General features: G+C 31.5%; 2 protein-coding genes across 7 annotated transcripts; both read left to right on the forward strand.

The window, feature by feature from the left end:
• The first annotated feature begins 302 nt into the window (after window positions 1–302).
• On the forward strand, window positions 303–8,651 carry LOC148614218 (uncharacterized). 4 transcript variants are annotated; one of them, XM_088588144.1, is made up of 9 exons: window positions 303–458; window positions 964–1,139; window positions 1,576–1,712; window positions 3,270–3,379; window positions 4,942–5,063; window positions 5,460–5,761; window positions 5,995–6,137; window positions 6,799–6,920; window positions 7,155–8,651. In XM_088588144.1, exons 2-9 carry the CDS (start codon window positions 1,007–1,009, stop codon window positions 7,679–7,681), a joined length of 1,596 nt encoding a protein of 531 aa, XP_088444270.1. In that variant the 5' UTR covers window positions 303–458; window positions 964–1,006; the 3' UTR covers window positions 7,682–8,651. The 4 variants fall into 4 exon arrangements, with proteins under 4 accessions (XP_088444270.1, XP_088444272.1, XP_088444271.1 ...); XM_088588146.1 differs by having other exon boundaries at window positions 398–510; XM_088588145.1 differs by lacking the exon at window positions 303–458 and adding an exon at window positions 666–768.
• A 5,034-nt stretch (window positions 8,652–13,685) lies between these two features.
• Window positions 13,686–17,339, forward strand: LOC148614219 (uncharacterized). Of its 3 annotated transcripts, none has more exons than XM_088588148.1 (4): window positions 13,687–13,866; window positions 14,774–14,835; window positions 15,432–15,476; window positions 15,707–17,339. In XM_088588148.1, exons 3-4 carry the CDS (start codon window positions 15,437–15,439, stop codon window positions 16,315–16,317), a joined length of 651 nt encoding a protein of 216 aa, XP_088444274.1. In that variant the 5' UTR covers window positions 13,687–13,866; window positions 14,774–14,835; window positions 15,432–15,436; the 3' UTR covers window positions 16,318–17,339. The 3 variants fall into 3 exon arrangements, with proteins under 3 accessions (XP_088444277.1, XP_088444274.1, XP_088444276.1); XM_088588150.1 differs by having other exon boundaries at window positions 14,796–14,835; XM_088588151.1 differs by lacking the exon at window positions 14,774–14,835 and having other exon boundaries at window positions 13,686–13,866.
• The last annotated feature ends 630 nt before the right edge of the window (window positions 17,340–17,969 follow it).

The following is a 17,969-nucleotide window of genomic DNA, read 5'->3' on the forward strand; positions in this document are numbered from 1 at the left end:
GCAGATTGTGGCTTTAAAATAACTGTAAAGCAGTCTTGCCATTTCTTTACTTGTTGTGAAATTTACTGCACTGCTGCTTTGGAATGCAGGTCTGTGAATAACTGTGTAAGCCTCTAGATCATTGTTGAAGTCATTTACAATTAATGGGAACCTACTGAAATTTCAAGAATCAAAGAGACCTGTGATTGGAAAAAATGATCTTGTAGAAAATACATTTTTTTTGTAAATGTATAACTTTTGCTATATTTCACAATGTAATAGTCAATGTAACTGTTGTAACTGAATTTAAAAAAAAAAGATTACAAATGATGATAAATATGTGAAAATGAATTTGAACTGAACCATTATCCGGATTTTATTCTTGAACCGGATTTGGTTTATCTTGGAATTCGTGCTAGGGGAGATAACTCTGCATTGACGACAATCAACAAGTCGAAAAACAGCTGATTGAAAGTACAGTAAGTCTTTTACACACTGTCAGGACCACATTACAACTTTATTCGACCAATGGTAGCATTTTTTTTAAATATAGCGGAACTATTCATAACGGCATATTATCGAAAAATGAAATGCATTTACATGAGTCATTCTTCGATTGATTTTTCTTTGTTTAATCAGATCAGATGATTGATATGTCATGCTTGTTTATCTTTCTACTATTGAACCCATTGCACTTAAATGCTCCTGTCTTGTGAGGTATCTATAGGAGTTACAACATAAATAGTTCTATTTCCTGACCTTTGAAATTGAAGTCAGTTCCTTTTAGCAGTTAAGTGTATAATTACTAAATTAGAGAACATACTTAAGTAATCCAACTGTTTTAATGGACCCTTTACCTATTTAGCCAGATAAGTAATAATAAATTCAAAATTACAAATTTTGCATTTATTTTAAGAATTTTTTTTGTAAATATGAACTTAATTGAAAGTAATGATACATCATATGTTTAATCATTATTAATAGATTTAAATACATCAGTGTATGTTAAGTGATTAAAGCATGTGTAATGGCTGGAGGAATATTCCATGTTGAGTTTGGCATAAATGAAACACCACTGACAAGAGCATTGGAAGGGGGACAATATACACATGCTGAGAGATTAATTAGAGAAAATCTAAACCCATCTTACCTTGATGAAGGTACGGCATACTTAACTGAAAGTTTTACAATGAAACCAACATACATTTGTAACAAATTTAATTATTAATTTCTTATAAAGAGTGTAAAAAATGTACTAGAAAAATAAAATCCCACAGTAACTATATGTAAAACTTAATTAATCACACAAAAATCACCTTGAGAAAACTACATGCCTAATACAGGCAGACAGCCTAAAAGAGAGTCACCAGCAAATTACTCATTGACCATTACAATATCAGAGGCTGATTTCACAAAAAAATATAACTGTAATAACATCAATGTAGAAAATAATATTGTGTTATATATATGTTGTAACTTAGGATTTATTTTATACTTATGATTTTTTATGAAATGGACAACAGAAATTATCTAAGTTTCAGTAAAAAAAAAACCTTAAAACTTTTGTTTTGTTACATATAAAGCATATTTTTTCAGGATGCTACCAAAGAACACCATTATTTATTTGTTTGTGTGGAACAGATGAATCCCAGACTATTGTAACAACGAGACATTTTTATCTGGCCAAATTCCTGATTGAAAGTGGAGCAAATGTTAATCATAGAGTGCCAACAGTATGTTTGTAATACTTATACATGTATAATGTATATTTAGTTCATCTCTGTTTTCAATTAGTTGCAATCAACGCTCCCTCTTGTCAGATAATTTATAGAATAGTGTAACCATCTGTGGATTTGAATATTTTTTATGTTAAATTGGAATTCAACAAGATGACAATGCTGTTGTAATTTTGTATCAAGGGAGTGAAAGGAAGGAAGCATGTATAGTACATCAATTATGTGTTTTGCAATATACCAATGTACTTTATACACAAAAGCTTTCATTTGTACTTCAGCAATTTGTATAATGAAATCTGCATTTGCATTAGTTAAAATATCTAGATTTTTAAGTTTAGTAACCTCTTATCACTGAGCAAGTTTTTTTTTAAAACATTTATATAATGTTCAGTAGGATTAGTTGATAGAATTACAAACATCATTAAGTGCCTGATGTAACCAGTACATTTCATGATGAAATAGTTTTTATAATTAAACACTAGGATGTATATTTTTAGAAAGATTAGTATCTTGCAAATACAAATACATGTCATTGTATGTGTATGTCATAATAAGTTCCTTGTAAAATCAGGCAGTGGGTGAAACATGGTATGAAAAAAAAACAACTATTTTAAATGTTTGATTTGACTATGTGCACCATCAGAATCAAGGAAAACAGACAGAACTTTCCATATCATTTTGGTAAATTGAGTTATATTTCCTTGAAATGCACTAAAAATGAACATTTCAAGGGCAGATAACTGTCAAAAACCTCATTTTTCTAACATTCTCGATTCTGTTGTTATAATTCTGAGCAAAGGCAGTGATGCAGAGCTAGAATAATGGTCTTTTCAAATGGAGAAAGCATCCTTAAGTGAAATCATTTTTGCAGATGGGTGGGGTTTTGACATGCATGTTTCTAATTTTCCCATTCTGCCTGATTCTTACAAAAACTTGCACCTAATTAAACAAAAACTATCCCCTGTAAACCAACTCATTTTCACAGATTTTTCTTGTTTTCTGCTATAAATATAATTTGTTACTTTTTGCATTTAGCACAGTATTTATCATGTATTTAAAAATGAAGGGAATTGCTCACAGTAATTTATTTTCACAATTTTTTTCTTGCATGCTAAAACATGCAAAAATAAATTATTCATGAAAATAAGTCGTTTTATTGATATGAAGAAAAGAAAAAAACTTGACCGTTTTAACAGTTGCAGAAAAGAATTTAATTTTTATGAACTGTAGCCAGAATATGATAATTATTTTTTTCATTTATTTCTTTGTTTTTTTTTATTCAGCAATTTTCTGCTTACACATAGTAATTGTTGATTTTGGTTGTCTGTTGTAAAATTAAGTTGAATTAAATAAATACTATTCCAGGTTAATTGACAACTAATTGAAATCCACCACACTAAAGATGGATTTATCAACATAAAACTTTTCCAACTTCAGTTGATTCTTATGTTTTGATTAAATTTAACAGAAAATCTGAGCAATCATCCAATTTATACATTTTTAGTATTTTTCTTTTATTTCTATTTACTTAACATTGAATGTTTTATTTTTCAGACATATTTTGGTAGTGAATATGAAGGACCAGGGAAATCTGCTTTAGAACTACTGACAGACTTCTACAATGATCTGACTAAAACCTCTGAACATCATAGTGATGGAAATTGGTAATTCTTTTTTTTTACACAGCTAAAATTTCTGGTATAATCATTAGTATGATTTTAGGCTTTGCCTATGAGGAACAGTGCTATTTGTTTTAAAATATTTGAATTTATTTATATAACGCATCTCTACATTGTAATATGGATATTTTCTTGACCAACGGGAATATACCATACTTCCTATAACACAAGTTGTATGTCTACATAAAAGTTCTTACAGCATACTTCACTTCTGACAGAACGATTTTGAACTATTCATGTTTCAGAGGATCTACATATATATAGGATTTTGCTGACTCTCCATTCCTATCAAGTACTGTAAAACATTGAAATTTTTATGGAATCCTACATATGTTTCTTTTTGATTTTAGATAAGTCAGATTTGCCTTTTTTTGCCATACTGATTTCACAAATTTGTATACATGCAGACCACAACTTGAAAAAATTAAAATGTAGTTTCTCATATTCTCGTAAAAAATATTAAAAATCATGTCACTTTATCTATAAAATTTAACTATCAAGAGTGGAGAAATTCTTTAATCCGTGAAAGAAATGAGGGAGAACTTGTTTCTCCCATGAATAAAACCATAAAAAATAAATTAAACAACACCCTAAATTCTCCCAACATTAACTATGTCATCAAGGACCTCCCTTCCAGTCATCAAGTCATTGCATCATTGATATCACTACCATTATGATTAGTTGATACACTACCAACTAATCTTTTAAAATATAAATTAACATTCGTAAATCAACATGTATTTAATTGATAAGAATAACAACTGTAAACATGTTAAACATGGTAAACATGGTAAGGGTGAGAATCTTCACACATTTTAATTTCCTGGCATGTGGCAAATTTTACAAATTTTTAATCACTCACTTGTGTAGTGTGAATGAAGCCTATGAATGGGAGAAAAAAGCTTAATATAATGCCAACTTCTGAGTATTGTCATATTAAGTGGTTTAATGTACCGTAGATCACACATACATCAAAGAGCATTCTTTTCTGTCGTCTTTCAAAATTATGGAGATGTATATTTTCAATTAGCTATTAGTGTTTGAAATGAATTTTTGATATTTAAACTTTGTTTAGTAAAAGTTCAAATGCCTCTCTTAAGGAGTGGTAATTGGCAGGAAAACATTCTGTTGAAATGTAATGGCAATTTCATTTTTTTTTTTAAATATAACAAGAATAAGAGTTCCATGACCCCCAATTTTCTGATTGAAATATGAGAAAATGCCATTTAAGTGTTTCTTATATGAATATATAAAATTCTATAACATTTTAATAGTTCGCTAAAAAGTTAAAATTCCCTACATAATCCATATACAATTTTGTAGAAATTGATTAAGACTCAATTGGTTTGAAATCAAGTTCAGTGACTTATGTTTTTTACATTACAATTCTAAAGTATATTCATTCATTCAGTGTCATCTTTGCAAAAGACTAGGAGAATCTATACACTAGGAATATAAGGCATGATCTACCTTGAAGACTTTCATTTTGTTCAAAATATTTATCAATTGTGAATGTGTCAATGTGTAGAATTATTCATTTTATTAAGGTCTGTCTACAGCAGTAAGTGGGATCCACAGGTGGACTTAGTAGTGGGAATAAATAAACAGTACCTGAAATACCCAGAAGATGCTTTAGAACACATTGAAGATCTTATATTCGCTATCTTGAGTGAGTATTGATCAGTTCAATATATAAGACGGAGTTTTGGAAGTCTCAAAAGAGCTATCAAGGACCTTTTTCATCACATCTCTTTTTCAATTAATTGAAGAATTTCTATTCTGAAATTTCACTTCTTGAAATTTGAGTTAAATTTTCGAAGAACAAAAATATATTTAAAAGAGTACAGTCAAACCTGTCTTATCAACCACATGTAAAAAAATACCCTGTTTTAAAAGATCAGTATGATGTGCATTCTAGTTTAGTGTTAAATTAACCTCTTTATTAAAACCATCTTTCTTGTGTGACCTTGATTTTGCTCACCCTTGATCCAGGTTTGACTGTACAGGAAACAAAAACATTAGTATTTATTTATTTTATTATTGTCACTTTTATTCCATTTTGTAGGTAATGGTGGAGATCCGAATGTCTGTGATGAATGTAAACTTACACCTCTACACAAGACAGCTATTTATAGCCATGATGCCAGATTATTACGTGTATTGTGTGAGAATGGTGCTAATATAAATGCATCAGACAGAAAAGGGAATTCCCCATTACTGTCAATGTGTGACACATCTTGTACAGATATGTATGAGTATTTTGAGGACTTGTCCATGTGTAGTGATGATACATTAGAGGATAATTGTGCTAGTCTGTGTGTGAAACAAGATTTTCTTACATACCTCATCTCTTTGAAAGATTTAGATGTAAGCTTATTGAACACTCATTATAAATTGCGTTGGGTTTTTGAAAAAATGCAAGCAAAGCGTGCATTTATATTGTTTTTTTTTTCTGGATTCCTGTAAATTATATGGGATTAAATTGCATTTTTTTGGGGGGAAAAATCCTGCTTATCTACATAATTTGATTTTTAATTTGGAAATGATCTGCTACAATGATTTAAAAAAATGTGTTGATAAATTGTAATTTGCTGTTACAGGTCAATATTCAGAACAATCGAGGACAAACAGCATTATTCCACTGTGTTATAAGAGGTGATGTTAAAGCATCACAACAGTTGTTGAAGAGAGGAGCCAATGCTTCACTGAGAGGTACTGTGTGGGAAACAAGGAAAAGGAAAAGGTTTGTAAAAGTTATATATGCCTAATAGTATTCAAGATGATAGTCGGTATGCTTTTTCATAATGTACTATACTTTTTGAAGATTTAAAGAATTATAAGAACTGAGATAATTTGATTGAAGTTCAATTCAAAACAAAGGAACAGTTCAAATAACAAGTGTTTCAACATAGTTTCTAAAATAAACTTCTCCATCGACCCAATACTAGTAATGCTCACATCCAACATAGGAGGCTTTGTTAACAATTCTGTTTACAAAATATATTAAAAGGAAGTCGTTTAATGACAGCTAAGTTTTATCAGTACAATCAATTGTGTAATGTGTCTGTTCTCTGTTATTCTCTTGCCAGTTGGAGGAGGATCACTAATTTATGCTTTCTTAATTGATGATATGCACACCCAAAACATTTACAAATCATTTAAAAAATCGAGGTCATTGCAAGTAGCAATTCTGGCTTAAAATCATTATGCAAATGAATCAGGATTAAACATATTTTTCTTGGAAATTGCACAAAAGATCAGTGTTATTTTTTGAACAAATGTTTTAAACAACTTGATAAACTGAAAATCACAAAAATATTTTGGTTGACAAAAATTTATATTTTAATATTTCATATTACTTTAAAGATGTTGAGACATTTTTAATATATAATTTGTTATTGCAGAAAGTTATCCCCAATATTTGCGAGTTTTCTTTCCATTCCAATGCAAAGATCTTTATGTAGACGAAATCTACACAGTGAATTGACGAAAGCTCCACAACAGTTCAGTCATCTTGTAGATATGGGTAAGATAGTAGTACATACTAAACATACTTACCAGTTGAAATTGGAAAATAAGTGATATTGTGTATACCTTTTACATAAATATATTTAAGTTTCTAGAGGAGACTTTATGACTTTTCTGCTTTATAAAAAAAAATGTATTGAATGAAAAATGTAATTTTTCATTTATCAGTAATTTTAGTTTGGACTTTTTCTAAACTAACATGAAACTGTAATTTCATATTTTCTTTGTGTAGGTTATTTCAACAGAAAGGAAATAGTAGAAGAAATTTCTGAATACTTGGAACATGACTTTTCTGAATTTATGCACCTTAGATCTGTAAGCCCTAAGCTTGTTAACTACATGTTTGGTAAAACATCTTCCACATTGAAACAGGCAGCAACCCGAGTGATTTTCCGCCAATGTTTCCTAGAGCATTCCAGCTCATTAACAAAAATATTACCGGTGGACTCTTTACATTATCGATATACAGAAGAAGATCTGGGTCAGCAAGATGTTTATGATGAATATATTAATTTTGTGCTCAACAAAACAGTTTTAAAAACCCTTGTCCATAGACTCAATCTGCCAATGGACTCACTCTTGAATTTTGAAATCGAATTGCTTCTACACAGAATGGCAGCATTTTTTGGCTCACTTAAAGTGCTACCTCCAGAAAGAACATTCAGCTATGACAGTGAAGCTGACAGTATATCTAGTGGTAATAGTGATGATTCATCTATTAGTAGTGGTGAGGGTGACTCTGATTTAGAGTACTGGTGACACCTGGTGGTGTATCAGTGTCGGTGCTGTTCTAAAGATTTTTGTTATTGTTATGTTTTTTGTTTGTTTTTAAAACTGTGTCGAGCTTAAATGGAGATTTTTTGATGTTGCAGTATTTTTGTAGTTCTCACATACGTTTTAGGGTACTATGATTTTTTTTTTTGAATTTCATAATTTGAACTACAGTAACTTATATACATTTGACAATCAACAGAATGGTACATGTCAAAAAGATAAAAAAAAGAAATATTAAAAATATGTGGGCCATGAATATGTGGAATTTGTAAAGTTGAATCAGAATTTTCAAGCTACATGAGGAAAAAAGTCTTCAATTAGAATGACAAAGTAATTTTTTTTAATACTGTTATAAACATTCTGTAAACCAATTTGTTTTTTGTAGATACTTATTTTTGTGTTTTTGCATGTCAATTCATTTTCATGGGTATTCTATTTCACTACAGACATTCTCAAACATGTATTCTGTTGTAAACAGACTTATTTACTTCCACAGTTTTTTCTTGCTTTTGTAATTAGTGAAAATAAATTGCCCAAGAAAACTTCACAGTAATGTATGATTTGATAAGGTTAAAGGCTTTCTCATTTGGTTCAATAGTTTAGAATAAATAATAAGCGAGAAATACGGAATTCTACATGAACAATATTAAACTGTGAATGGAGAAAAAGAAATCAGAAACTGTGAAGTTGAAGGAGGAAAGTAAACAAAACTAATCTATTGAATTCCTAGTATTGTACATGTATTAATTTTTGCCAGAGATTTTTTATGGTGCACTTATTTTTTATATTTTTCATCATGGACAAATTATTCGTAAAAACAATACGTGCAAAATAGATTTCTTAAAGTATGAATCACTAATATGTTTTTACAACATGAAAATTAATACTGCGAATGTGGTAACTTGAAAGAATCCTTGAAATTAAGCAGCAGCGAAATGTAAATGTTTGAAAATTAGACTTTGTTTTTATTCTGAGCCATACACATCATTGCCTAAATTGTGAAAAAAATGAAGAATTATATTTTGAATAATTATGAAATGTATTTTGAGAAATCTTGAATGGTGACTTCAACAGAAATAGAGAGCATGTAAGTCTCAGGAAATTTGGAAATATAAAATTCTGAATGGGGAATGCAACATTGTGAATGGGAACTTATGAATGAGGAATGAAGAATACAATATTGCAACAATCGGAACTACTCAGCCATTTTCGCTACACTATAAAATAACCTAGGATGCAGAAAGGAGAATTTCTTCTTGAAAAAATTGCCAGAATTGTAGTCATACGAGAATCAAAATAGTTCTATCCACCAGATGGGACTAAAAATTTTAGTTGGATATCACCAGAAATAAAGAACAACAACTCTTCCACGAATTTTGTTGTGAAGTGAGGAGCTAAGAAAAAAAGTAATGGTCAAAAATTCAACCAGTTTAACTATAATTGAAACAGTTGTACAGCATACCAAAATTTGCAATGGTTAGATTGGTATTTTGATATTTAAGAATAGGGAAGGAAGAATGCACAATTGTGAATTGGGAATCATAAATTGGAAATATAATACATTTGTATTGTGCATGCTTAAAGTGAAATGGGGAATTGGAAATCATGTATATGTAATGGGGAATACAAAATGTGAATATAGAATCATATTAGGGAATACAAAGTTGTGAAAAGTGAGTCATAAATTGTGAATGGAGAATGAAATTTATGAATTTGGGAATTCACAAACTTGGAATGGGAAATACGATATTGTTAACTATTGTTGAAGGTAAAATTTATAATGGGGAACACAAAATTTTTAATTCCACCCTTCATAAATGGGGAATGGAGTATACTATATTGCAAGTATTGGAACTGATATTAGGAACACAATATTATTAATGTTGAAAATAAAAAATGAATCATGCATTTTGGAAGGTTAACAAGTTATTTTGATAGTTGTATTGTAATTTTGAATCATGCTTGGTGATTAAAGACTATGAAAGTTGATAGGGAAACACAGACTTATGAATGGTTAGAGAGAATAAAAACTGTACCAATAATACCGCATATATTGTTCAAATGAATTTTTTATATAATTCTGCCATTGTTTAAATAATCTGTTTAATCAACACTGTTCATGTACATACAATATTTTGGTTGTGATTTATTTAATCAGATGTGCTCAATAAATGAAATTTTAACTCTGATATTTTACATCTGATAATACCACCTACTTGATTATACTTTATAATCAGAAGTCATAAGAAGTTGAAATTTTACATCACGTCTTTTGTAAAAATGTCAAATTTCCAAAGATGACATATAGGACGATTTGGTCAGTATTGACTATATTCAAAATATCAAATAAGGACTGGGCATCTTTCTGAAAATAAAAAATCATGTAACTATGGTTACACAACAATTTTATAAAATTAGACCTATCAATTTTCCATTCAGTTACTACATGTAGGATATAACAACATTTCATTCTACTTTCAGTTCAGATGACCTTTCCAGAATCCTCTTGTTTTTGCCTTTGAATAATGCTTTCACAAGCATGAATGATGCAATCTGATTGGCTGAATAGAAAGGCCATCAGAACAGAAAGTAGAATGAAGTGTAATAAGATTGCATATGCATTGACTGAATTGAATAATTGATAGATCTAATTTTAAACAGGTTGGTTATAAAAAAAAACAAGAACTTAAGACCTAAGTAAATAACCTTTAGTTGAGTCATAAGAAATCATTCATGAAACACAACAAACAGTCAGAATTAAAGCCATATTGAATTACACTTTTAAGGTATGATTTTGCTGGACTACAACACAATAATGTATACCATAGAAGTAACCTAGATTAAGCATGCTGTTAATTTCTTTTATGGCACTAGTGCGAATTTGGCTTCAAATTCACAACATTATTAATAACAAAAAAAGCAGTTAAAACAGAACTTGATTTTTATGCAAATGTTATAAGTATGGAAACGTAAACCATGTATACAGGCGCGTAGCTGCCGTTAGGCAAAAAAGCTTTTGCCTGCACTTAATTTTGCCAATTTTTTTTTATGCTCTAAAACGCTATCTCCGCGGAGCTTGGGGGAATCTTCGCCCCTCTGGACCCCCTAGCAGGGCACCGCCCTGGACCTGCTGGGGGCCTTAAGCGGCCCCCAGACCCCCTGCCGTAATTTTGCCTACACTTCAATTTGGTCTCAGCTACGCGCCTGGTATAAAACCCAGACAGTGTTTATTAAAGAACAATGAAAGACTGTATGTCTGCCTTATTCAAAACTCATGATAAGTATAAGCATGTATAGGCATACAAATAAAACAATGGAAACTTTCGATCAAGGTCACAATTTTAATACATGTAAATATGTGGAACAGATCCAACGACCGAGTTCACCATCTTTATTGTTGCTTTACCAAACAGTTTTTTTTCGTAAGCTATAAGCTGTTTCCAGAACCCTGGATTTGGTCTGACTATTTTTCTAGCTTCCCATACTTTGTGATGTGCATCAAACAATGACATATTATGATACTTCATGAGATACGCTATGCACAAAGTCGCTGACCGACTCACACCTGCTACACAATGAACTAAGACTTTCCCATTGTTTCTGTGTACTTGATGAATTAAGTCAGCAATTCGGTCGAAATGATTATCCAATCGAGTGAAAGGATGGTCCGGTACGGGAATTTGAACACAATTTATCCCTGGGTCGTTTCTCTTTGGAACATCCAAGGTACAATTCACAATATCTGTTATTCCAAGTTTATTTAGTTTGTAGCGTGTTATTGCTACTTCGCCGGATAAATAAAGATGACTGTTTATTTGTGCGATCGATGATAAATTTGACATTGCTTTAAATCTTTTCTTTACTCCATAGCCATGATTTCAATTGCTGTAAAAACAAATCGGTTCGCATTATGAAGCACGTGAGATATGTAAACAAACGTGATTATCATTATTATTGGCATGAATACATTGTTATATGTCTATTTTATGATTGCTAATAGCTCTGATGACATTTAAAGCACGACTCGTATTGTATTAGCTACCTTTTCCCGTACTAGTATCTATAAATGCCAGATTTTTTATGATTCTCATTGTAGCTTTGACATATTGCACATATGCTGTTCTTGTTTCAACTTTATATTGGCATAAAACGAGTTTTACTTAATGAAAAAATATCATAAAAAAGAACGATAAATTAATAGTTACCAGAGCAATAAACATAAATATTTTTAAAGCGCGTAATTTGTATTGTAAAGGAATAAATAATGTCACATTAGTAGTCCTAAATCATCGAAGTGCATTTCCTTTACCCCACCTCTAGGATGATGGCCATGCACGTGTCTATTATACAGGGATTTTTTAAAATAGCAAACAAAAAAAAAAAAAACAAAAAAACAAAACAAAAAATACAAGTACAAGTACGCATGTAATACTAAGATGATTGTTTTAATATACTGTTTATAAAATGCATCATAATACAATTTTACATCAACTGCCTGTATGATAATTGTTTTATATGGGTCAACATTTGGGAGCACTGATCAAAACGAATCAACGCAAAGCAATTGAAACACATGACAAGTGGCGCTCTAATGTAGCATATTAGTACCCTGAATACGAAAAATGGGCAACCACAGGTTTCCGATAAACATCAACATAGTATTGACCAGACACCAGAGCTTTTCAGGAAGTTCGTCAATATATACTCGCCAGACTATGTCATATTCCACCAAGTAATATCAATTGTATTTGCAAGTTGAGGCACACTTTAATTTAGTCTCAGTTGCACTACCGGTACAAAGGTGTGGCATAAAATCTACTCAACTGCGCCTTTTAAACATTGGTATTTATTGATGGAAAAACGACCCTATTCAGTATTGGGGTCAAGTCAAGCAACATATATTCCCTAAGGTAATCAGTTGTTATAAATACACACCATTTGGTAAAAATAAAAATATACTTACATGTATACATCTACCAATAGAACACTATCGCCATTCAAAACCTTCACAAAAACAATAGTTATATCAATCAGACCTTAAAGTCACTAAGACTTGACAACGGTACATTTAAATGGTTAAATATCTAGGTGCATACTTCTATCGAAATGTAGACTTACATGTGTTTGAACTAAAGAAATTTAAATGTACTTTTGGTCGATCTGCGACGCTTGACCTGAAATGTGTGGACCATATTATACGTTATATAACAGCATCACAGACCACAGTTTATTCTCGTCGACAAAAAAAAAGTTTCCTAACAGCTTAAACCAACTGAACTGCCACGGACATACTGTGAATTTTGAAAAAAAAATTAAAACAGACGTGAATACATCAAAAAAAGATAAATAAGTAACAAGCAAGGTACTCTCATATTTGATGTTTTATGTACAATATATATATGTATAAGGGTCTAAAAAATTCTCAACGATGTATGTTAGAACTGTCAACCTTTCAAAGCAAATTTTTTGGTCTTTCATTCCGCGGAACTCGAACTCGTATCGCTGTGACATCTATGGCAAGACCGCCTGCATAAATTCCAGCGCCCTAGACCACTCGACCTGCTTGGCTATATAACAATAAAACTTTCGTTGGCCGAGTCTATCCTACTCGTAGGATTAATCTAGGTGGTCTGAACACGCTCATTCGCAACACAAACAGAAAATAAATTATCGTTTGATGAAATGTTAATGATTCAAGATCAACATGATATAATACATTCAATGAAAATCGACTATAATTATTCAAAGATAAGCATTAAAAGGCTAAACAAAATATTGTATTGCTTTGTCATCAAGGTTTAAATAGATATGGGTATATAAAGTATGAGATAAGTTCATACGAATAAATTGTCCTTAGAAACGGACAACCATTCTACAAGTCTTTGATCGAAAGATCAGCCGGCTAGAACTGCAATCAATAACACATATCAGTCAATGGTATTTGACCATAATCAATGTATTAAATTTTTGACCTGTTAAGGGTAAGAATATCTACGTAATGTTTGATTTTAGATTATGATCGATTCATTCAGTTGTGTATTAATATTAAATATTTAAACCATGTACATAAATTAACTGTATGTAAATGTAGTATAAGTGTGTGATCACGGAACCCAAATCGATATTGGTTTTTCTTTCAATAAGCCATTACAGTGTATCCATTAATTGAGGTAAGTGTAACATTTGAAGATATCAAAGTTAACTAATGTTTGTATTATAACCTTGTGTGAAACCGAATTACCTTTTTACATGAACGACTTGAAAGTTTTTGTCACATGGTTACTTGTAATATGCTATACACATGGAGATATATACTTCTGGTTACGAGATTTATTTTTTGAAGTACCTAATAGATATCAATTGTTTTTTTTTCACGGACAGCATAATTGCTTTGTGTTATATAATCATAATAACCACCACGAGTTTAACTTGTTGTTACATGTAATCAATTTTAATTATCTATTTTTATTGTTTTGATCTATCTTATCGTAACCGGAAGTTGTATTTCCTGTATGATATATATAATTGTAACATCCCTATACGATCATACTACTTTTATATGACATATTACAATCTTCTAGCCGTATATCATCATGCAAATGACTATTTCCTATTTATGAATGAATTGTGTCCCTTGTTCATGATCTACCTTAAAAGATGTAGAGGAGCCGAAATTGGCTTATTTAATTTTTTTGTATTATCCAAGTTCCATATACTGTACACGTATTAATTTTCGTGGTGTACTGATTTTTGCTATTTGCACAATGGACAGAAAACCTCGAAAAATCAACCTGCGAAACACTTGGTTTGTATTAGTTTTACGCTAATCATTACATGTTCATTCGGTAGAATCCGCGAAAATTAGCTACAGCGATAATGAATACGTTAACAGTGCACGTTTTATTCGGTTTAACTTGTAATTACTTTTTATTTCCTTTATACTTGCTGTACTTTCCCACTTATTCCCAATCTTTGCAAATGAAACCATGAACACACATACACGCGAAATGTATCTCACCTATTATATCAAAACACGTTAAAATTGCCACGTCTGTAAAGTCTCGCTGTATTTTAAAGATCGGGGTTTCCATTTTGACAGTTATAGTACAACAGACGTGAAAAGTGGAGATTTTTAAAGAGTGAGTATACATATAACTGCGCTTAAAACTCGTTAATAAAAGGTTTGTCAATCTATCTAAATGACAGAGAGATATATAGTTAAATGATAAAAATATCTATGAACGGAGTTTTAATTTATTGCTGAAATGGAAATCTAGTAAAACTTGTTATATCTATGCTTTGCTTACATGATGAAATTGCTTTACAAATTATCTTCTATTCAAGTTTTATTATCCTTGATATCAGCTGATTACAAAGTCTTAACAATGTAATATGATATGATAAATGAATCGCTCTGGTTTATTATAACCAGGCAGAGAGTTTATACTAAAAACAGAAATTCGTATTACTCTATGAATCAATATTCTTTATTATAAGCAGGCAGAGAGGTTTACTCATAACCAAAAAATCATATTACACTATATTTTTTAGCTGCATTTCTGGATGGACGTCTGTGGTTCCTTGTTTAAGAATAAAACCAGATTATAGCGATTATATTTAAAGAAGCGAATGTAACGACATATATAACGTTTGATTTGTTCCTTGTCAAGCGTTGGTAGCCTATAAAAACATTATACTAAAAATAACATTTTTTTTTGTTTTTAATTCGTTGTAGGGAAAATGGTGGATTCACTCCAACATCATTTACGTCTCCAGAAAGGTATGATTTATTTACACAAAAACTTAAAATTATTGAAACAATATCCGTCTCTTTCCATTCTACAGCATCGTATTTCATCTCCTAAAAAGTGTTATGCACACTCTCCCGATGTACTAGTAAATACGTTAACAAAATTTTTTTACCGTCAAAAGGTTCACATGTTTTAAAATATGACACTTTTTCACATCTACGAAGTGCTGAGTTGCAATGCTTTCTTTTTTTTTTTGTAGAAAAAAACAGAGGTTTTAAGGCAATTGCAGAACTTAAAGACTACTTATATCTTTCTGGTGTTGCAGCCATTTCTGAATCAAGAATTACTGACTATGGAATCACTCATATCCTGAATGTTTCAGTTGAGCTAAAAGACTTCAAATATCCAGTTGAAGTTGACTCCCTTGTCGTGGAAATGAAAGACTCTGAATCAGAAAATTTGCTCAAATATATAGACCAATGTTTACACTATATACATACTGCTAGAGAAATTGGCGGAAAAGTTCTAGTTCATTGCGTAGCTGGAAGGAGTAGGTCTGTTAGTGTTTGTCTAGCTTATTTGATCAAACACGAAAAGTTGACGTTGAAGGAAGCATATGATCTCATATTCTATGAAAGACGTTTCATTTACCCAAACAGAGGGTTCTGGGAAAGTCTAATAAATTTCGAAGAGCAAGTTACTGGCAACTCTACAGTGGAAATACGGCCATACATTTGTGGAGAGGAAATTGATTTAGTTGAATATGAAACTTCAAGTAGGATATTGAACGGGTGGATGGATGACATGTTTGCCTTTCTTTCAATGCCATGTTTAATATTTATTATACAAACTGTATTTCTATTGATTTAGATATCCTTTATATTGATGTTAATGTATGTTTCACTTGTAAGTTCAGTGAAGTTTAATGTATAAAGGTGCCATATTTTGCGATAGCATGTATAATAATCGGTTCCATATTTTGTTAATTTACTTTTCAAATTATCGAAAGAAAAACTATTGACCAAACTTCACGACAAACGTGATGACTTTTCAATCAGAATTGTCAACTTTCCTTTCATCTGTGGCAACATCCCTTCAGCACCTGCGTATAGAGTGTTCATATCACAACTCATACGTTATGCCAGAGCTTGCTGAAACTAAGCAGACTTTTTGTATCGCGCTAGAACTCTTACAAATAGGCTTCTGGAACAGGGTTATGTTGCTACAAGATTAAAGTCATCACTACAGAAGTTTTATGGTCATCATGAACTCGTGGATCGTTATAGTGTATCCATCTGCACCATGAGAACTGATTTATTCAACAGGTCATAGTTTTACTTTCCTCGTTTGTCTACTCCGGACTTGACTTTTATGAGCAACTTGGTCTTTGTCCCTGGATTGCATTCTTTTGATTTCCGCTATAACCTTAAAGTCTAACATTTAAACTAATGCTCTGAATTTGAATGTTTAAGGCTTTTAAATAAGTAAATACTTTTTAAAGCGATCTCTATATTCGACCCATTTAAAATTCCCATTTCCCTTAAATCAAGAAATGGAAAGGATACCCATACAAGAACTGTATTTGCAAATTTATGTACTACTGTTTTAATATTGTTCATTTTTCTGTAACGTTACTTATGTAAATGAAGCCATTGTTATTAAATTTCAAAAGCAGTCTATTTAACGTCTTCACAGTAGTTAAATATTATTTAGGAAACATTACCATGTACAACACGAAGGTCAAATTGTTAATCTATCATGATTGAACTATTTGAGCTATTTCTCCCAGTTCTCCTTAATGAAAGGGAATGTTATGTTCAAAATTGACCTGAAATGTGTGGACCAAATTATACGTTATATAACAGCATCACAGACCACAGTTTGGGAATTTTTCAGGCCCTTCTATGAGTTTACGTTATCTTCCCTGTATCAATTTGATCCGATGGAGCAGTGAAGCGATTACAGTCGTCATATATATATATATATATATATATATATATAGAAGGGTCTGAAAAATTCCCAACGATGTTAGAACTGTCAAATTTGCGAAGCAAATTTTTGGTCGTTCCCTCCGCGGGACTCGAACTCGTACCGCTGTGACATCTATGGCAACACCGTCTGCACTAAGTCCAGCGCCCTAGACCACTCGGCCAGCTAGGCTATATAAAAATATAGCTTTCGCTGGCCGGGTCATTCCTCCTCGTAGAATTAATCTAGGGCTGTAACTTGGTACACGATGTATGGTAGTACGAGACAGTTCATCTAGGTGTTAATATGTAGGATAGAGGATCAAATTAATGATGCATGTCACAACAAAACAATATTATACAACGTCTCAGAATGTGACGACTCTTCGCTACACTGCTCCATCGGATCAAATTGATACAGGGAAGATAACGTAAACTTATAGAAGGGTCTGAAAAATTCCAACGATGTTAGAACTGTCAAATTTGCGAAGCAAATTTTTGGTCGTTCCCTCCGCGTCACAGCGGTACGAGTTCGAGTCCCGCGGAGGGAACGAC

The sequence above is a fragment of the Perna viridis genome, chromosome 6 (assembly GCF_037379345.1).
Source record: "Perna viridis isolate PV_CMFRI_1.1 ecotype Kerala chromosome 6, ASM3737934v1, whole genome shotgun sequence".
Taxonomy (NCBI): Eukaryota; Metazoa; Mollusca; class Bivalvia; order Mytilida; family Mytilidae; genus Perna; species Perna viridis.